The sequence below is a fragment of the Desmodus rotundus genome, chromosome 5, assembly GCF_022682495.2.
Source record: "Desmodus rotundus isolate HL8 chromosome 5, HLdesRot8A.1, whole genome shotgun sequence".
Classification (NCBI taxonomy): Eukaryota; Metazoa; Chordata; class Mammalia; order Chiroptera; family Phyllostomidae; genus Desmodus; species Desmodus rotundus.
In genome coordinates, this window is record NC_071391.1 from 41,340,292 (window position 1) to 41,362,228 (window position 21,937).

Sequence of the window (21,937 nt, forward strand, 5' to 3'; positions counted from 1 at the left end):
ACCTGAGGACACACGTATTGATATTAGAGTGATGGGAAGGAAGAGAAAGAGGGAGATAAATATGATGAGAGAAGGAAGCATCAGTCTGTTGCCTCTCTTACGCGCCCTGACCGGGACCAAACCCACAACCCAGGTGTGTGCCCTGACCAGGAATCCAGCCCATGATCTTTAAGTTTATGGCATGATGCTCTAACCACCTGAGCCACACCAGCCAGGGCAATTATTACATTAATTTTATATTAATTTAAGTTCTGCGTCTGAAAGAATTCCATGGGAAGTTCATTGCTACTTTTGCTAAGGCAGATGATAAGTAATATACTATTCATGATATTGGCTTTCGGATGAAACAGGAGATGACAGGGATAAGGAGAGTTAAAAATGGTTCTTTTAAAAAGAAAAGGCAATGAAAATGGAGTAAGAACCTTCTGTGGGAAACCCAGAGGTGGACTTAGGAGCTCTCCCTACGCTTGCCCAAGTCTGAGAAAACTGCAGTCGTGTGGCGTCCTAGTTGAGAGTGAACCCGAGGTGGGCTAGACAGTGCCCGAGCTTGGCTGGCTCACTCTTCCAGCTCTGCTCCTTGTACCAAGTCCATGTGGTCAGCAAATAGAATTGTCTGCAAGGGGGCCAGACGCTGCAGGTGGGTAGGTATTCAGGTACCAGAGTGGTCAATGCACCCAAGCAAAGACAGTGAGCTTGTAGGAGTAAAACATTTTCTTTCAGACAGCAAAATAAAGCCTAGAAACCGTCTCTGTTAGGACAGTTAAACTGTTGCAATGAGTAAGAGATGATTTATTTATTTTTAAATAAAGATTACAGTACTTTTGCCTTGTTTCAACTTGCCCTATCTTATCAGAGATGGAAGTTCTAGTTATTTGTAACATGTTTGTATTTCTACAGCAAAAGAAGAAGAAGAAGAAGAAGAGCTTAGAAGAATAGGCTAAGTCTGTTACTTGCCCAGGAGCCTAAACTCCCCAAGTTCTGACGTCAGGGGCTCCCTATCTCTCTGGTGGATGCATCACTTAATTGCAGGTGGGAGCCGCTCTTAATCGCTTAATTAAAATTGTCCTGTTCCACCTTGCTCTCCAAGAATGCTAGAATTATTTACACAGGGCAGACTTGAAAACTTGGGGGCACTCATTTGAAATTTTAAAAATTCTTAAGCTTATGGGGTGGGCAGAAAATGCAGACAACTGTAATTGAACAACAATAAAGTAATTTTAAAAATTCTTAAGTTTCTGAAATACTTACATACACCAAGTAGTATGAAAGAGAATGGATAGACATATGTGCTCTCACATTTCCTTTTCTGTGCCCGACATCATCAAAAATGCTTTTGGCATGTTTCTAAGCATGGCAAAACAAGAGTATTAAATAAGGAGAAATAAGACATTTAAATTTAAGCTGATTGAAAAAATCAGCATTTCATGTGCAAATGAGTATAAAGTTATGTAGAAATATATGTGCATATTTTATGTTTATCAGATCATTTTAATGACATTGTGTATGTGGTGAATGCTGGGAAACAACATCCATTTTTAGGATTACTTAAAGATGGGTTTACGTTTTATTTAAATGTGGAGTTGTTTTATTTTGCTTTTCAATGAAATGTTGGGCTTTTAAAATCTAATAAAGGTAAAATTTTTATTATTTTGGCAACATTGATTTATTCACAATATATTTTATTTATTTTGGGGTGAAAATTATTAAATTGTTATGAATATTGACAGAAACAGTCTCACTTTGTTAAGTGAACAAAGATGCATAATCATGTCGGTTTCTCTTATGGTTTAAATATTGTCATTTTAATACTATGCATGTATATAGGGTGCCATACAGTTTTTAAAATGTAAGTAATTGATTGGAGAATTTTCTTACTATAAGACCCAAATCAGGGGGATACATTTAGGACTAAGGAGCCTCACTCTGGCTGGTGTGGCTCACTTGGTTGGAGTGTCATTCTGTAGATTAGAAGGTCATGGGTTCGATTCCCAGTCAGGGCACATGCCTGGGTTGCAGGTTGGGTCCCTGGTTGGGGCATGAATGAGAGGCAACTGATTGATGTTTCTCTCTCACATCAATGCTTGTCTCCCTTCTCCTCTCTCTAAAATTAATAAGCATATCCTTGGGTAAGGATAAAAAAAAAAAGACTAAAGAGCCCCAGTGGGAAAGAAATAGAAAATATTAGCCTAAAATCTAGCTGATTCAGACCCATCCTCATACTTCTCTTCGCTCGTTGGTTCTTTGGGAAATTTAGAATAACATGGACTTATATCCTTCATAATCTATAAATACAATATTCTTAATTTTCTACTTTGCTTTATAGGAGATCAAGGAAGCACACAGAACAAAGCACACACATTCAACTTCTGGGTGGGTGTCTCGGAGGGCCCCTTGACATGTTTTATTCAGTTTCCTCTAAAAAGAACTGAAGAAATGATGAAATTACTCTTACACCAAATGTCTCGTTAGAAACATGGGTATAACTCATTTGCTGAGAGGCATGTATTAAAACGAGTAGTATCTACTGACTTTCTCTTTCTAAGCTAAACTGACATGGAAATAGTTGGAAAAGAATTTAAGTAATGGATGTGTCTTTTTATTGAAAACATAATTTCTCACCTCAATGTTGGTACCTGCTCGTTTTCTTTATCTCAGAAGAGTAATGGCCCCTTGCCTGTCGTGGTCCATCGACAAGTCAGGCCACCACCATCTTCCCGATGCACATACCAGCTTCCCACACGCACTCCTTTCACTGGTTTCACTGTAGTTGCCCTCACATGTCTCCCTGCCTTCAGTATGTTAATCTTGTTGTGGGGAGGGGAGTATTGAAACACAGTCCTCCTGTCATAACCCTAGTAACATACTTCTCTCAGTTACTTCCCAACCATGGGGCCATTACTGGGCATCTCATGCACCCATCCATTGGAATTAGGAATGAAAATAGAAGAGTTCAATTTGGGTCAGCAAACAGTTATGCCCTATCTGTTCTGTGGTGGGTCCTGGGGTGCAGAGTGATAACCTGCTGAGTCGCAAGGAGCTCTGGGTCTAATAATGTCTCACATTGTCCCTCTGACTTTGCTCTGCTGTTGTTCTTATCTGTGCAAACTCCCCGACCTCCTGGGCTTGTGTTATACCTTTCCTCACTCTGTGCCTCTGGTATTATCTTTCTTTTTAAACACAGACAGCACCCCATCCCCAGGTGTTTAGGAATACAGTTTGTAACTGACGTCTCCACAAAGGTTTCTGAGTTAAGTAAGAAAAGTTATAAATATTTAACTTTTTCTAAATTACTGGATCACAAGCAGCATGAAAACAATAAAATAAACCCCATATTTGGGAGTAAAAGGAACCCCTTAGTTTCTTGATTATTTTTTAAGTATCTTTTATTGATTTTGCTATTACATTTTCCCCCCTCTACCCCCCCTCTGCCCTGCCCCCAACCCTCCAGCATTCCGCCCCCCCCCCCTTAGTTCATGTCCATGGGTTGTACATGTAAGTTCTTTGAGTCCTCTGTTTCCTATACCATTTTTGACCTCTCCCCTTCTATTTTATGCCTACCAATTATGCTTCTTCTTCCCTGTACCTTTTCCCCATTCCTCACATCCCCTCTCCCCACTGAAATCCCTCTGTGTGATATCCATTTCTCTGATTCTGTTCCTATTCTAGTTGTTTGCTTAGTTTTTGTTTTTCTTTTCTTTTAGGTTCATTTGTTGATAGTTGTGAGTTTGTTGCCATTTTACTGTTCATATTTTTGATCTTCTTTTTCTTAGGTAAGTCCCTTTAATATTTCATATAATAAGGGCTTGGTGATGATGAACTCCTTTAACTTGATCTTATCTGGGAAGCACTTTATCTGCCCTTCCATTCTAAATGATAGGCTTGCTGGATTGAGTAATCTTGGATGTAGGTCCTTACCTTTCATAACTTCAAATATTTCTTTCCAGTCCCTTCTTGCCTGCAAGGTTTCTTTTGAGAAATCAGCTGATAGGCTAATGGGCACTCCTTTGTAGGTAACTCTCTGCTTTCCCCTGGCTTCTTTTAGGATTTTCTCTTTATCTTTAATCTTGGGTAACTTAATGATGATGTGCCTTGGTGTGTTCCTCTTTGGGTCCAACTTCTTTGGGACTCTCTGGGCTTTCTGGATGTTTATTTCCTTTGCCAGATTGGGGAAGTTTTCCTTCATTATTTGTTCAAATAAGTTTTCAATTTCTTGCTGTTGTCCTTCTCCTTCTGGCACCCCTATAATTCAGATATTGGAACGTTTCAGGTTGTCCCAGAGGTTTGTAAGAGTCTCTTCACTTTTTTGAATTTTTGTTTCTTAATTATGTTGTGGTTGGATGTTTATTTTTTTTCTTTTGTTCCAAATTGTTGCTTTGAGTCCTGGTTTCCTTCCTGTCACTGTTGGTTCCCTGAATATTTTGCTTTATTTCATTTTGGGTATCCTACATTTGTTTTTTAATTTTTCAACCAAGCTCAACTGATTGAGCATTTTGATTACCAGGGCTTTAAATTCTCAGTTAGATAGGTTGGTGATATCCTCCTCGCTTAGTTCTATTTCTGAGGCTTTGCTCTGTTCTTTCATTTGGGCCATGTTTCTTTGTCTTGGTACACTGGTCTGGTTGTTCTGGTTGATTTTTTTTTTTTTAATTCCTTGGTTGTTGGAGTTCCATGCAGTTTGATTTTCTGGTGTTTTTGGTTGTTTATTGATTTTACATTGGCTGTTATCCTCCTTTTGGTTGTACAAGGAAGCAAAGGGTTTCTACCTATGCCTCCATCTTGGCCGGGATTCCTCTTTATTAGTTTTGAACGTATTTGTAGTCGATTGGCGATATATGTTCTTAGCAATTAGAAAGAAAAAGTCAAAATGGTAATCACACTTTCAAACAATCTAATTTATTGTGGAAAAATATCAAATGATTTATGGCGAATGTGTGTGTCTTATGAATTATTTTCAAAAGAAGTATCAGAATTGAGACTTAGAAAAACCATGGAGTGTTTATATTTTTGCCTAAATTTAAAAAATTGAGATTTTTCTTTCACCTATCCCCACAAACAGCAAGAACTTATACAGAGTTATCTCCAAGAAAGTTGTCATAACGGATCTGAGAAAACAGAAATAAAATACATGGAAAATGTTACAAAACTAAAGTATTTCTCTAGGTCGTCCAAATTATTTATGACAATAATTTCATCTCAGAAACATGCATACTGTGCCTGGTTACTCAGGAAGCTCTCGGCTCTTTCCCTTTCTTTTGCTCCTTTACTTCTCTTTCCCTAAGTTCATGTATGACTCCCCTTCTCTCTCTCACCCCCTCCCCTAAAAGTCACTGTAGCTGCACTTTTCAGAGACTATAAAAACTAAAGCCTGGCTGTTGATTAAATGACCCTTTCAACATCTCTGAAAATAGCCTAAACCCTCTTTATCTATTCTAATTAAACTTCCTTTTGTAAACAAAGACATTTAACTGACTCACAGCTTTTAAGTTCTTCCCTCCCTTTTTTTGTTCTAATACTATTTTTTCTATTGTTTATTTTAAGCATGTGGTATTTCAACTACATTTAGATTAAATAAGCTTTTTATGAAATTTAACCACCATCTATAGCAGTATGTTTTTAAGACTAACAAAAGATTTGCTGCTACATAGTCTGTTTCAAGCTGGAAAACGTTTCTAACATCATAGATACTAATGTTTGGCTTTTGTACCCACCTTCATTAATTTATAGTTTCACCCAGAAAGTTGCTTTTAAAATATTTTTGATTTTAGAGCTCATATTATTACCTAACTTGGAGTAAGTCACTTCATTTTCAACATATGAAGGACATAGTTACTAATACTCTAGTTTATAAATTCTGATTAGTCTATGATAATTGACTGGATTAAACATTACTATGTCAAGCAAGTGGCCTAGTACTTTTTGGTCATTAAAAAATCCAAATGGGATTGACAGTTTGCTTCCTGATTGGATAACAACTGGGCTGCTAATTTCAATCACAGTGGTCACACCATGTCAGTTTATCCTACTTTCCCGATGGTAGATTCTGCGAACTCACTCACTGTAACTCTTTGCCCTCTATCATCTTTTTCAGGGCATCCTTTACTTCCGTGTTCCGCAGGCTATAGATTAGGGGGTTGAGCATGGGAATTACAAGACTATAAAACACAGAGACCACTTTGTTGTACTTCCGTGAATTCCTTGCTTTAGGTTGCCGCAGGTACATGAAAAACAATGTTCCATAGAAGATGATGACCACAGTGAGGTGAGAGGCACAGGTGGAAAATGCTTTGCACTTGCCTTCGGAAGACTGAATTTTTATGATGGAAGAGAGGATGCAAATGTAGGAGATGAGGACAGTCAGGAGGGACCCAGTGAGGTTCACTGCTGAGAAGATCAAGAGCTGCTTTTCTTTGTTCCGGGTGTCTGAGCAGGAGAGGGCAAGGAGAGGGGGGTCGGCACAGTAGAAATGATGGATGACGTTTGAGTCGCAGAAAGACAACTGGAAGGTCAGAACTGTCTGTATCACAGAGTTTAGCAAGCCATAGGTATAGACCCCTACCACCAACTCCTTGCAGACCCGCCGAGTCATAATGGCTGAGTAAATCAGGGGGTTGCAGATAGCCATATAGCGGTCATAGGCCATTGTGGCCAAGAGGAAGCATTCAGTAGTGGCAAAGGCACTAGAGAAGTACAGCTGGGCAAAACAGGCCAGAAAGGAAATGGTTTTTTTCTTCACCAATAAATTTTGCAGCATCTTGGGCCCAATGGAAGATGAGTAACAAAGGTCAATGAATGCCAGATGGCTGAGGAAATAGTACATGGGAGTGTGGAGCCTGGGATCCACCTTGATGAGCAGTATCAAGCCAAGGTTTCCGAGCAGGGTGATGAGATAAATGGACAGGAACACCACAAAGAGCGGAAGCTGAAGCTCAGGGCGGTCTGTGAATCCCATGAGGACAAATTCTGTCACTGTGGTATGATTGTCTCTGGCCATTTTGTTCTCCTTCTTGTTGGAAAAAGAAAAAAAAATATGCCTTCAAAATGAGTAGGTACTTAAAAACAAAAGCTCTTACCTCTTTGTTCCAGAACCAGGTGACAAAAAGTGGGCTTCACGCTCCCAGTGGTTAAAGGCTGCTGTTAGCCAATGGACTTTATTCTGCTAAGACAGACCCAGAAAAGTCTGAGTTCAGTCATTCTCTCTTTTGATGGAGATTGACATACTGACCTTCAAGTAAATTGCACAAAATTATACTCCCAACAATATTGTGCAAGAATACTGATTTTGTCACAAACCCAGGTTTATCAAATTTTAAACCTTTGCCACTGTGAGGGTGAATATTGGTAACTCATGTCCTCTTGATTTGTTTGTTTTTAAAAAATTATGAGTAATGGTTAGCATTTTGTCAAATAATTATTTGCATGTATATTTCTTTTTCTGTAATTAGTCAGTGCCTTTGCTAATCGTTTATTATGTTGTTGGTCTTCTGAGTACTTTATTTACAGGGGCTCTTTTTTATTGTATTTTTCTCATTACCATTTATCCCCCTAATATCCTCTTCCACCTCTACCCTTCCCTCCACAATCAACGCACTGTTGACCGTGTCAATGAGTTCTTTCTCTTTTTTGCTTGATCCCTCTACCCCCAACCCCACCACCAGAGCTGTCAGCCTGCTCTCTATCTATGAGTCTGTCTCTATTTTGCATGTTAGTTCAGTTTGTTCATTAGAGTCCACATATGAGTGAGATTATTTTGTTAAGGAAATCAGCCATTTTTTGGACCTATGCATTGCAAATTGTTTTGTTTTGTTACTTAATGTTGGTATGGTAATTTTTCTTTGTGCTATACAGTAAATTTTAAAATGGTCTGGTGTCAAGTATACCAGTCTTTTTCTTTTCAAATTTTGATCTTTGTGACATGGTTAGATAAGTCTTCAATTTAATATTATTTTAAAAATATTTCTTTTTCCATTCTAGAGGTTTACTGGATTTCATTTTTCACGTTACATCAGATCTTATGTAAATTTTTATATTTACATAAATCTTTGATCTATCTGGAGTTTAATTTTGAAATGAGGAATAAGGTAATCAACTTTTTAAATTTATTTCTTCAAATAACTTGCCAGGTATGCTAATGCCATTTAATGGTGAATTAATTTCCAGATGATTTGGTTGATTTAAAACTCCAGCCTTATTTTACAGTAAAACACAACCAGTTCCTTTTTGCTTGATCCCTCCATTCCCTAACCTCCCTGTCCCTGGCTACCTTCCTGTTATCTATGAGTCTGTCTCTATTTTGCTTGTTAGTTCAGTTTGTTCATTGGATTCCACATATGAGTGAGATCATATGGTGTTTGTCTTTTCCTGACTGGCTTATTTCACTTAGCATAATGTTCTCTATGTCCATCCATGCTGTTGCAAAGGGTAAAATTTTTCTTCTTTTTATGGCCTAGTAGTATTCCATTGTGTAAATGTCCCATAGTTGTTTTATCCACTCATCTACTGATGGATAAAACACAACTAGCTGGATCAATTTCTGATTCTTTTTCTTTGCAGTCTCTTCTAGAACAAGAGCCAAACATTTTATATATATATATATTTGATTTTTAAATCTGGTGGCAAATTTTATGATTATTTTGACATGTGTATTTTTCCAGATGACTGTTAGCATTTCATTGAATTACACCCCCTCCAAAAATCCTGTTTGTATTTAAAATGCTACTGCATTTAATATGTTAACTTAAGGAGAATTGACATCTTTACAACTGAATCTTTTTTTCTATAACTAACGCATGTATTTTATTTATTAAAGACTTTCCTAAATAGAGTTTTAAAGTTTTCTTTAAACTTTATGGATCAACATCCTTACATATTTCTTTAAAGTCTATTCACAGGCATTTTATCTTTTCATAACTATTGTAAATGAAATCTTTTTCTTTTAATTTTGTGTGTTAAGCATTATTTACATATGGTAGAGTTACTGACTTTTATAAATCAATTTTAAAAAATATTTTACTTATTTAATTTTAGAGAAACAGGAGAGAAGGAGAAAGAGTGGGAGAGAAAGATCAATGTGTGAGAGAAACACTGATTGTTTGCCTCTCTCATGCCCCCAGTGGGGGACCTGGCCCCCAATCCACACATTTGTCCTGACCAGGAATTGAACCAGCATCCTTTTGGTTTGTGGAAAGACACCCAATTCAATGAGCCACATTAGTCAGGCAGATTTTTATAAATTAATTTTGTAACTATTTTCCTATCATTTAGTGATTTTTAAAAGATGAGTCTCTTGGGTTTTTCAAATACAAATTCATATAATATAAAAGGGGTATGAATTTCCTCCCTTACTTCTATATAGTATCTTTCATTCCCTTTTCTTATCTATTAGTATTGGCTAGTACTTCCAGAGCAATATTAAAATAATGACGATGGTGGCAGTTTTTACCTTTCAACTTCTGAAAGGATTCTTCACGTACAAGGAGACTCTCAGGCATTATAAACAGAGAGGATATACACACGCTGTGCAACATAACTGGTATTTGGAAAGACAAGGCATTAAAGAAATACAAATATTTGGTGTAGTGAAGCATAGGCTCCCTAGGAGCAAGCCTACCTTTGACATTGGGCAAGAACAACAAATGGAGGCCCTCATATCGTATGCCTAATATGCACAGTTAAAAAAATAAAGATAATAAAATATGTTCTATCATCCCCCCCTTAGCAAATATACCTTATAATAATTTGGAAGGTGGAATACTCGGAGTACCTGGAGTTCATGCTGGAATGAGGTGGTGAAGAGAACGCGTCTCCAGCCCACACTCATGGCTGCAGACGTGGATATGGCAGCCTGCGGGTACTCACTCTGTTCAACCCCTGCCAACAGCTACCCCTTGGCTACTTTTACAGCTTAGGTGTGTGAACACCAGCGGTGTGGTTCTCCCTGACAAAGGTGATCTGGGAAAGAGACTCTCATAGACTCTGGGAGTAAGTGAGGGGCCATTTGGGCAGGAATTTTAGGGTCCTGTTTTATGGACGATGGTCTATAAAGGGTGGACATAAGGTACTGTAGGTGGGCACCTGTCCCATGGGGTGGGGTGCAGTAGAAATAGGCCCAGAATTGCCTTAAAGGATGTGGCCAAGGCAGGGTCCCTTTCTTCTGGATTTGAAGGTAGTACTGCCTGTGAGTGATAACGTGACTCGAAATGCATGTCTGTATTCGGTAGGGAGTAGGAAGCCTTTGAAATGAACTGAGATTGCCATTGGAAGATGGAAAGAACCTCAAAATGTGGGAGGTGGATTAGAGGAGAGCATTTTGGGAGGGGACAGTTGAGCAAGGAGTTGAGTCAAAACAGCTCAGAGCATGTTTGGGGGACTCTGAGCATCTTTTTGGGTAAAAGCAAGTATATATGAAAGATTAGTGCCAAACAAACTGGATGGGGATAGGCTACGCCATATTGTTAAGAGTTTTGTGTGCTAGGGAGATTTTAATAACTACTGAATGTAGACCCAATCAATAGACATTTGGGTAGTAGAATGACTTGACCAGTGCTCAGCTTTCAGGGAGTTAATTTGGCAGTACGTGCAAAATGGATTGAAGAGAGAAAGGTGTCAGTAGGAACACTGGCTAGGATGTAAAAGCTGTGGGAATTAGTGAGATCATTCAGGGGGAGAAAAATAGGTAACAGCAAGGGTTAAAAAGGACAGCTATTTGGGAAAAGTGTATCTTTAAGGCTGGGGATAGGAGCAGCCGTCTTAGGTGCCCAAAGATGTTCAGACTAACTCATGTCAGGAAGTGGTAAGAAGTCTTTTAAGTACAGGCATTTATGGCACACCTGGCTTATGAGAAATGAGATCTGTGTTGTTGTAGTCTTATCTCTTCCAGTAATAGCTTAGAACAAAACCAGACCTTGGGATCTTCAGGCACGGACATAATCTTACTCAGTAAAATATATGTTGTTCTGGATTCTTTGTTATCTATAGGCAAGAAAACATTCTTCTGAATTCAAGTCTTCCTGTTCCACATGCTCCTTGACTTACACTGGGGTTACATCCTGATAAGCCCATTTAAGTTGAAAATATCATCAGTTATAATGCATTTTATACACCTAACCTACCAAACATCATAGCTTAGCCCCTAGCCTACCTTAAATGTGCTTAGAACACTAGTAATTGCTTTCTTCTTACCAGAAGCAGGAGACAAGACGGGCATTCTGTAGACATGATGGAATACAAAACACAATATTCAAAAAACCCTGGCAACACAGTGTGCTGTGGAGTGCCCGCTGTTGACCCTGTGATCGCACGCGTGACTGGGAGCTGTGGCTTGCTGCCACTGCCTCACATCACAGGAGAATATCGTACCTCCTATTGCCAGCCTAGGAAAGATCAGTTTCCAAGTACTGTTTCTACTAAAGGCACATTGCTTTCCCACTATTGCAAAGTTGAAAAATTTTAAGTTGAATCATTGTAAGTCAGGGACTGTCTATACAACTGTTCTCACTTCAAGTTATAACCGGTCTAGGTTAGTAACTGGAATGGTTTAATAACTATGGAAGAACCCAAGAACCCAAGAACCCAGTGGGCAGACTCTAGCCTTATTGAGAGCTTTTTTTTTTTTTACACAATTGATTTTCTTTTTTAAAAAATTTATTTATTTATTTTTATTCAGTTACAATTGTCTGCATTTTCTCCCCTTCCCTCCACCCCACCCCAGCCAGTCCCACCTCCCTCCCCCAGAGCTTTTGCATGATAGATTTTTTCTAAGTTAGCTATAATGATACAATGACACATTTGCCTCCGAAATTTCTAAAACATGTTAATGCTCTCAAGTTTCTAGATTTAAAAAAATTTCTTTTCCATTAGCTAAATATTTATTCATCATTTATCCAAAGGAGATTTTTTCTGCCCTTTCCTCAAGGGCAATTAAGATGGAAGCTTATTGATAACAACAATGTTTGGTCTATTAGTTCTTAGAATATAACTAGACCTGATGACAAATCCCAGGAAAAACAAAAAAATAAATCTCTAATAATAAATATTTGATCTATAATTTTCTACCCGAGAGAAAACTAATGGCTCTTTTAAAAAAAACCAAATACTGAGTATTGTGATTTAATTATTCTCAAACTTAAGTACTGATTGAACATATTTAATGTGCCAAGGTTCTATTTTACATACATTATTTTATTTAATATAATTATTTCCCTAATTTTTTAGTGAGAAAACTGAGACATAGAAATATTCAGTAGTTTTTCTAAATTCACAAAGCAGATAAAGTAAATACGCCAGGATTTGAAACCAGGTAGGCTGATTCCAGAACCATCAGCTTAAACTATACTACCTCCCCATATATGATTCCTCAGAATGTATTCATTTCATGACTTTTTTCTCTATTTTCTAATTTTAACACCTATGAGAAAAGTTTAGGCATATTAGGGTGAGTTCAGTCATGCTTTTTTTTAGTTCTTTCAGGCACTTTTAACCTTTATTGTTGTTTAGCTGATATGGTCAACCTTCGATAGTTCAGAATGCTGTTTTGTGTTTTAGTATTCATTGCTTGAACAACTCCAACAACTTTGTTGACTAACTTAGGAAATGCTCTTAGCCCCGGGGAAGGGAGGGGCATATGAATACCTTGGAGAGTCTGATGAAAGGTAATCATCTGTTCCTAGGAAGTTTCACAAATACAAAATTTCGCATGAAATGTCAGAGGCTTCACGAGTTTATCAGGTTCCTGTTTCTGTTTCCTCATAGACTAATACAATGACCAAAAATCTCAGCTTTTTCAAATAAGAGTCAACCAACCCTTTCCCATTTACTTCTCTGAGAAGCAAAGCACACCCGTCCTAAAGCCCGGTCCTCTTCTAAAACTGAAAATCTTCTCTTGGCTGCCTTGTAGTTTTTATTATGACAGCCTTGTAAGTAGATACAACTTACCCACCCAATTGGACAGTCAGGATTCCCAATGCCAAGGAAGCATCCACTTAAGAGTATTTCCAACTGGACAAACAGGCCTCTTCATGTCTCGCTAGAAGACTTGGTTTCTGTGTTGCACACCAACAAACCTGTATTTATAACATTAAAGTGTAAGGAGTTTGTTTTCTCTTGTTATTCCATAGCTTCCTGGATACCAAGGAAGGTTCTGTGAGTATTTTACATCTGACTTACCCACCCTTGGGAATTAAAATCCCTGAGTCATCTTGGTAACTAATTATGCCTCAGGTTATGCTGCTTTGGGGTATGTTCTTTGGATGACTCTTAAGTCCCTGATGCTTGGAGACAGACTTCCTGCTCTTGGCAGGGCATCTGCAGTGGGTGGCCTTGAAGTTGTGGCTGGGGTGGGGGACCAGTTAATATTTTATAGGGAATTAGGCATTGTCATACAAAGATTGTATAACTAAGATATACCTATGGGATATTTTTGCTTGCAAAGAAAACAAGGCCTTGGCTAGCATATTTATTACAAAATATAGCATAAAAGTCGTCTTTGTTTCTTCTATTTTCATTTTCCCTATTGTTTCCTGTTAATCAAATTAAGTAATAAAATCATATTCAAAAGCAGGTCAGAGACTAAATGTTCTACTGGTCCCAGAGTTCTCCTTACTTTCACTCTCCCCCATTCACTTTCTATTGAAACTGGGGCAATCTGTACTACCTGACGTGGCCAGGTCAATTTTTCAGTGCACTGGGTCTTTCCTCATGGCCACGAGGGAAGAGATGAGAGCCTGGTTCTCTAGGCCATTAATTACGGTGATTTAGCACTGCCCGCACCTCAGCATTCAAAGCAAGGGCAAGCTAAGGTGACAGCATTCTCCAATTACAAAGTGCATTTTCTCTCTCCCAACATTTCCCAAGTTCAGTAATTCATACCAAAGAGGAGGACGCTGGAACAGAATTTGTTTGTGTCAGATCTGTAGTCATCGTTCTAATGGCCCTTCCTAGTCAATTGTGTCCTTTGAAGTAACTTGGGGCATGTAAATCTATGACTTTTCATTCTGGTGAGGGGGGAGAATTTCTAGGCGATATTTGGTGTAGAGTGAAATGTAAGTTTGATAGTAAAATATGGGGCATCACTGACTTCTTCATGCTAAATTTAAAGCCGACTAAGATAAAGACGTGTTAGTGGTAAGATAATGAGGTGTTGGTATGTGACGTGCACTGCAGGTGTGTCCTCCTTCCACATGGGTGGCCATTCAAAGAGCTTGCAGAATCCTCATGACCCTCTCTTTCCTGCTCTTTTAATTATGGCTTATGTGAAAATTGTACTTTATTGACCAACTGCATACCTAGAACCATAGCCATTAATGAACTAATTCATACTTCAAAGCTATTGTTACATGCTACGTTTTATAATTGCCTCCAGACATTTAAACTTATTTACAGGCAAATGTACTTGACTTTGAGGATCTTTCTGGTCCATGTTTACTCATGCCCAGTTTGAAATTTTAAACTCTTTATTTGCCCATATTTCATATTACCTTCGCATTTGTCATTGTACTATTATTATTTGTTTGCATATTCCTCCCCCAAGTACTTAACTTGTAAATGTACATGTTTAAAATACACTTTGTAAGTAACTTGAAAACAAAAATAAAAATTGAAATACTCATCTTCTTATTACAGAACTTTATATAATATAAGCTGGTTGAAAGTTAAAAGATGAAATAAGATGTAGCAAGTAAGCACTAACTGAAAGAAAGCAAGAGTGGCTGTATTAACGTGTAGTATTCAGTGCAAGGAAAATTGCTAGAGACATGTAGGGATATAACATAATAAAAAAATTCTTGAAATGCTATTGTACAATACTATAGTTTGGCAAGATGTTACCATTTGGAGAAACTCAGTAAAGGGTATATGGGATTTTTGTATTATTATTACTTACAACTGTATGTGAATCTATGATTATTTCAAAATAAAACGCTTAGTTTAAATGTAAAGGTGGCATCATCTAAAAATATGTAAAAAACATAAGCATTTATTTTGTCCCTGAAAAATTTCTATTTCAAAATGAAATGATACCTGGCAGACTCTGTTTATTCTTGTGAGTCCTAAAATAGTTAGAATGATTTAGCAATCCATCAAAAGTTTTCTTACGCAGTCATAAGAACGTTTAGATGTTCTTAGACAAGATGTGTATGCCTGTAACTTTCTCTGTCTTGACTTTTCAGTGGAATGTTCAAAAACAAGTAACGTACTCAAGGGGCTATATCCCCAAAGAGCCCAAATCTCATATATATAGCCTTGTTCTACAGTGACATTTACTTGGCAATTGTCCTTATTGTTAAGGTACCAGCATCTGCAGGTAACAGTTTTCTTTATACATTGATATAGAAATGCTTTTCCTAGTTTTTATATTTGAAGTTAAGGTTTGGTTATTCTAAGGAAATAATCGTTTGTTGAGCATCCACTTACCTCTGTGAGTGGTTTGCTGTTACCATGTACCTCATCTTATTTCACACAAGAAGCCTACCAGCTATATATATATATATATATTTAATAAATAAAGTAACGAAGGTGGAAGAGTTCATGTAAATTGTCTAAGATTCCACAGATAATGGCAAAGTTGTAATTTGAACCCAAGCCTGTATGGCTCCAAAGCTCACGGCATTTTGCACAATACTTTGTTTCCAGGCCATAATGGCACTCGTGACTAACTCCGAATTTGTCTCATACACATCTATTTTCTTTAAAATTTTAAGCTTTCAGTCTGTCTTGGGTCCATACTTAGTTAATAAAGTTCCATGTCTGTCCTGAACAAAGATAAGGAAACTAGAGCTTGGAAGTTCAGACTCACAGTTATAATGTGTTCATAACATGGCATACTATTGCTCGTTATTCAGAGGTAACATAATTCAGGAATTTCTGTTAAGGACAAAACTGTGACGTGTAGCTGGTTGAACACATGACTGTGATGGTGTGCATGTATGTTTGAATTCAATCTTCTTGACACTTACTACTTGAAGAAAAAATATTATTCTGAAGTTTTAGTTGGTCTTTCTGGCTCAGGAAACACCTGACACCTAACAGTGTAATGCAAGAATGAGGTAGGTTTGTTAAGTTAAAATTTTTTTTTAAATTCCTGGCCTACATCAATAAATATATGTACTATCAAGTTTTACATGAGGTATTGTGTATGAAAGCACTTTGTACCAAACTTACACTAGTGTGTCTATGTTTCTGTAATTTTTATTATACAGCCTCTATAAAATAAGTATGCAAAGTACAATATTTTCTTCTGTCCTAATATCCACTTGTTTTGCTTTCAGTGGGCAGCATTTCCAGTATAGATGGGGACTGGAAACCATACAGCTGTGAAAGAATTCATTATTTTGGGGTTAACAGAGAATGCTACAGCTTGTGTCATTTTATTTATTGTGTTTCTAGGAATCTATGTTGTCACCTTAATGGGCAACGTCAGCATAATCATGTTAATCAGAGGCAGCCCTCAGCTCCACACACCAATGTACCTTTTCCTCTGCCACTTGGCCTTTGTAGACATTGGTTACTCCTCATCAGTCACCCCTGTTATGCTCATGGGCTTCCTCAAGAAAGGAACCTCTCTCCATGTTGCTGGTTGTATAGCCCAGCTCTGTTCTGTGGTCACATTTGGGACAGCTGAGTGCTTCCTGCTGGCTGCCATGGCCTATGATCGCTATGAGGCCATCTGCTCCCCACTGCTCTACTCCACGCACATGTCCCCCAGAATCTGCATTCTCTTAGTGGGGACGTCCTATGTAGGAGGGTGTGTAAATGCTTGGACATTTACAGGCTGTATATTAAGTCTATCCTTCTGTGGACCAAATAAAGTCAATCACTTTTTCTGTGACTATTCACCACTTTTGAAGCTTTCCTGTTTTCATGATTTTACTTCTGAAATAGTTCCAGCCATCTCTTCTGGTTCCATCATTGTGGTCACTGTGTTTATCATTGTTCTGTCTTATGTCTACATCCTTTTCTCAATCCTGAAGATGTGCTCCACTGAGGGACGCCACAAAGCCTTCTCCACCTGCTCATCTCACCTCACGGCGGTCACCCTTTTCTATGGGACCATCACATTCATTTATGTCATGCCCAAGTCCAGCTACTCAACAGAACAAAACAAAGTGGTGTCTGTGTTCTACACGGTGGTGATCCCGATGCTGAACCCTCTCATCTACAGTCTGAGGAACAAAGAGGTGAAAGAGGCAATGCAAAAACTGATGGCTAGAACACACTGGTGGTCCTAAAGTAACTGATTTTAATAATAAACAGTATATAATGAGGACCTCTTCTGCAAATGAATGGATAATATACTAAGTAAATTTCATTGTATATTCATAGTATTCTAGATTCATAAATTTCATTGTTATCCTCAAGAAAATTTTCAGTGTAAAGAATAAATGTGCATGCACTAAAAGAGGGATATCTAGTAAAAAAAAATAATTGCTTTATCCTTACTTCACCTACCATTTGTTGCATCTACAAGTATTGTACAAATATTTTCAAGTAAGTTCTATGCTCATTGAATGCAGTCTTTGGAATTAACAGCTGGAAGCATCTGAAATTCCTTGACTGGGAAATAGAGAATAGTGTTGCTATCCAAGATCTCACCATCTGAAGAGGTGGAGTCTGTGCTGTACAGATAATGTAAGGACTGAAATCAATGATTCTGGTAGCTGTAAATCCTCTGTGCTTTGTGATCTGAGTGTGACCGATAGGATTCCCCCCACAGTACCACTGCAGGTGAGCCTCTTCAAGCACCTTCAAATCAGAAGGTACCTGAAAACTCTATTCAGCTACTAGTTTTTTCCTTTCAGGAATTTATTTGACAAAATATATTAAGGAGTCCCAAGAAGAAACCGTACCAGGGGCTAATTCACATGACCTGGATCCTTTTTAGATGAAGAAGACAGGTTACTTTTTTAAAAAGGTTGTTTCAATCTTTTCAAATGTATGCTACATACTTTAAAAAAAATTTACTAAATTTCTTGGCTGACATTGGTTAATAAGATTATGTAAGCTTCCAGTGTACAATTCTATGATACATCATCTGTATATTGTATTGTGTGCTCACCACCCAAAGTCAAGTCTCCCTATGTCACCATATTTTGACCCCCTTTACCCTCCTCTCCCTCCCCGCATCCTCCTTCCCCTTTGGTAACTACCATGCTGTTGTCTCTGTTGAAGAGTTTTTTAGTTTCTGTTGTATATCCCATGTATGAATGAAATGTTATGGTTCTTGTGTTTTTCTACCTGATTTGTTGTGCTTAGCAGGCTATTTTCAAGATCCATGTTGTTGCAAATGGCAGTAATTCATCTTTTCTTATGGCTGTGTAGTAGTACATTGTATATATATACACCACATCTTCTTTATCTAATCATCCATTGAAGAACACTTAGGTAGTTTCCATATCTTGGCCTCCATAGATAATGCTGCAAATGAGCCTACAGGTACATATACCTTCACAAATACATGTTTTCAAAATTTTTGAGTAAATACCCAGAAGAGGGATTGCTGAGGCATATGGTAACTCTATTCTTAATTTTTTGAGGAATCTCCATACTGTTTCCCATAGTGGTTGTACCAGTTTACATTCCCACCAGCAGAGAATGAGGGTTCCTTTTTCTCTGCAACCTCTCCAAAACTTATTTGTTGTCTTGTTGCTAATTGCCATTCCAACAGATGTAAGGTGGTATCTCATTGTGGTTTTTAAAAAATTATATTTTAATGTTTATTCAATTACAGTTGTCCCAGTTTTCCCCCTTTGCCCTCCTCCACCTCTCCCCTCCTTCATGCAATCCCCACACCATTGTCCATGTCCATGGGTCATGCATATATGTTCTTTGGCTAGTCCATTCCCTGTGCTGATTTGTCTAGTCTATTCCATGTTCATGATTATTCTGTAACTATCAATTTGTATTTCATAATCCCTTCACATTTTCCACTGATTCCCTGAACCCCTCTCCCATCTGGCAACCATCAAAATGTTCTCTGTTCTCTGTATCTACGCTTCCTTTCTACTTGTATGTCTATTTTGGTTATTATATTCCATTGGTGATAGATACGTATTTATTGCCATTTTGTTGTTCACATTTTTTATCTTCTCTTTCTTCTTCGAGAAGACCCTTTAACATTTCATATAATACTGGTTTGGTGGTGATGAACTCCTTTAGCTTTTTCTTGTCTGGAGAGCTCTTTATCTGTACTTTGATTCTTAGTGACAGCTTTGCTGGATAGAATAATCTTGGTTGTAGGTCTTCACTTTTCATTGCTTTGAATATTTCTTGTCAATCCTTTCTAGCCTGCGAAGATTCTTTTGAGATCAGCTGACAGTCTTATGGGAGTTCCCTTTAGGTAACTAACTTCTTTTCTCTTGCTGCTTTTAAGAGTCTTTGTCTTTAACCTTTAGCATTTTAATTATGATGTGTCTTGCTGTGGGCCTCTGTGTTCATGTTGTTTGGGACTCTTCACACTTGCTGGACTAGTCTGTCTATTTCTGTCTTCAAGTCAGGGCAAGAGCTGGGTGCAGCTTTCTCCTAGACAGAAATGTGGGCAGAGGCCATTGTTCCTTTTCTGAACCCTCCCTTTACAGAGCTACAGAGAGTCAGAGCTGGTAGGTGGGCGCCATATCTGAGACTCCATCAACCTGGCTCACACTGTTTTCCCCACCCTAGTGATTCCATGAGACCTGTACCACCCAACTTTCAGGCCCACCCAAGCTATTTCCAGTGACTTTTCCATACAAATGATTTGTCTTGGCCCATGTTTCAGATTTTTCTAAATTCTTTCAAACAAGCAGCATCTGGCTTCAGTGAGCCCCATAGTTCTTGATAAGTTGCTCTAGGCCCAGCACTATCAGGTATAAGCCTTGGTTAACAGCTTGGCCTCGCTTGGGAACCTCTAAGCCCAGCATGAGTAGTAGTCATCTGAAGATTTCTTTGTAGCTTATGTTGTGTGATTCTGGACAGAACACAGGCAGTGGCTGACCTTGTATGCATCAAGAGCAACAAGGTTCAACTACAACAGGAGGGTGTACATAGCCCACATGGTGAGTACACCTTGAGTACCCAGCTTGGGTAACAGAGAAGGCTGTGATGCTGGACCCTACACAACACCTACTAAACTAGGCCACACTACAAAGCCTAGGAGACATAGCAGCAAACACAAGGAGGCTGCCAAAGGAGGAGAAAAAGAAACATGGCCCAAATGAAAGGACAGAAAAAATCTCTAGGAAAAGAACTAAACAAAATGGAAACAGATGCAGAATTTAAAATACTGATTATAAGGATGCTCAGTGAACTTAGTGAGAACCTCAACAGCATAAAAAATATCAGTCAGAAACAAAGGATACACTAATTGAAATAAAAGAAAAATTTATAGGGAATCAACAGTAGAATGGATGAAGCTGAGAATCAAATAAGCAATTTGGAGAAGGAAGCATTAACAACCAATCAGAACAGCAAAAAGAAAAAGAGACCAAAAGAATGGGGACAGTGTAAGGGGTCTCTGGGACAACTTCAAGTGTACCAACATTTGCATCATGGGGGTTCCAGAAGGAAAAGAGAGCAAGAAATTGATAACCTATTTGAAAAAAAAAGCATTGTGGTTTTGATTTGAATTTACCTTATAGCTTGTGTAGGTAAGCACCTTTTCATATATCTATTGGCCATTTGTATGGGAGAAATGTCTGTTTGGGTCCTGTGCCAATTTTAAAATTCAATTGTTTGTATGTGTGCATGTGTGTGTGTTTTATGAGTTCTTTATATATTTTGTATATTAGCTCCTTATCTGAGGTATTGTTTGCAAATATCTTTCCCATTCAGTTGGTTGCCTTTTTGTTGATGGTTTCTTCTGCTGTGCAAAAGTTTTTTAGTTTGATATAGTCCCATTCATTTATTTTTGCTTTTGCTTCCTTTGCGTTTGAGGTCAAATTCATAAAATCCTGTCTAATACCAAAGACCTATGTTTTCTTTTATGTTATTTATTGATTCAGGTCTTATATTTAGGTCTTTGATGCATTTTCAATTAATTTATTGTGTATGTTGACAAATAGCAGTCTAGTTTTATTCTTTTGCATGTGGCTTTCTGATTTTCCCAGCGCCATTTATGAAAGAGGCTTTCTTTTCACTCTGACCAGTGATGCTTAGTTGGTTGGGGGTTGTCCCACAAAGTGAAAGGTTACAGTTTGAGTCCCAGCCAGGGCACATGCCTAGGTTGTGGGTTGTATCAGGGCTCATTCAAGAGGCAACCAATCGATGTTTCTCTCCCTCTTTTCTCCCTCCATTCCCCTCTCTCTAAAAATTTTGGAAACAATAAATAAAATTTTAAGAAAATTAAAGTTATGCCAGGGGACAATATTAATAGCTGGAAACTTGAAGGATTAAGAAACTGATTTTTTGAATTAGTGTTTCAGGATTTTTATGGTATAATCCCAGGAGGGGGATCACTGGTCCAAAAGGCAGTTCATCTTTAGTGTTTTGAGGAAATTCCATACTGTTTTCCACAGTGGCTGCACCAGTCTGCATTCCCACCAACAATACACTAGGGTTCCCTTTTCTCCATAACCTTGCCTGCACTTGTTTTTTGATTTGTTTATGATGGGCATTCTCACCAGTGTGAAGTGGTACCTCATTGTGGTTTTACTTTACTTCTCTCTGATGTTTAGTGATGCTGAGCCTATTTTCATGTGTCTATGTGCCCTCTGTATGTCCTCCTTAGAGAAATGTCTGTTCAGGCCCTTTGCCCATTTTTAATTGGATTGTCTGTCTTCCTGGTGTGGAGTCGTGTGAGTTCTTTATATATTTTGGAGATCAAACCCTTGTCCAAGGTATCATGGGCAAATATGTTTTCCCATACAGTTGGTTCCCTTTTCATTTTGCTGACAGTTTCTTTAGCTGTGCAGAAGCTTTTTAGTTTGATGAAGACCCATTTGTTTATTCCTTCTTTTATATCCCTTGTCCTAGG

The 21,937-nt window shown here is 38.1% G+C and overlaps 2 protein-coding genes across 4 annotated transcripts; one reads left to right on the forward strand and one right to left on the reverse strand.

The window, feature by feature from the left end:
• Positions 1 to 3,592: 3,592 nt before the first annotated feature.
• On the reverse strand, positions 3,593 to 13,052 carry LOC112303222 (olfactory receptor 8U9). Of its 3 annotated transcripts, none has more exons than XM_053923620.1 (2): positions 12,935 to 13,052; positions 3,593 to 7,000 (listed from the first exon to the last, which is right to left on the reverse strand). In XM_053923620.1, exon 2 carries the CDS (start codon positions 6,989 to 6,991, stop codon positions 6,053 to 6,055), a length of 939 nt encoding a protein of 312 aa, XP_053779595.1. In that variant the 5' UTR covers positions 6,992 to 7,000; positions 12,935 to 13,052; the 3' UTR covers positions 3,593 to 6,052. The 3 variants fall into 3 exon arrangements, with proteins under 3 accessions (XP_053779595.1, XP_045050189.1, XP_045050190.1); XM_045194254.2 differs by having other exon boundaries at positions 3,593 to 7,003; XM_045194255.2 differs by having other exon boundaries at positions 3,593 to 7,003; positions 12,931 to 13,052.
• A 2,211-nt stretch (positions 13,053 to 15,263) lies between these two features.
• LOC112303437 (olfactory receptor 5P80) lies at positions 15,264 to 17,838 on the forward strand. Its single transcript, XM_024559030.3, has 2 exons — positions 15,264 to 15,295; positions 16,260 to 17,838. The coding sequence occupies exon 2, from the start codon at positions 16,281 to 16,283 to the stop codon at positions 17,217 to 17,219; it is 939 nt and encodes a 312-aa protein (XP_024414798.2). The 5' UTR covers positions 15,264 to 15,295; positions 16,260 to 16,280; the 3' UTR covers positions 17,220 to 17,838.
• The last annotated feature ends 4,099 nt before the right edge of the window (positions 17,839 to 21,937 follow it).

Bases quoted from the DNA above. Each gene is read 5' to 3' on its own strand.
- LOC112303222 (XM_053923620.1), bottom strand. From the start codon at position 6,991: ATGGCCAGAGACAATCATACCACAGTGACAGAATTTGTCCTCATGGGA.
- LOC112303437 (XM_024559030.3), top strand. From the start codon at position 16,281: ATGGGGACTGGAAACCATACAGCTGTGAAAGAATTCATTATTTTGGGG.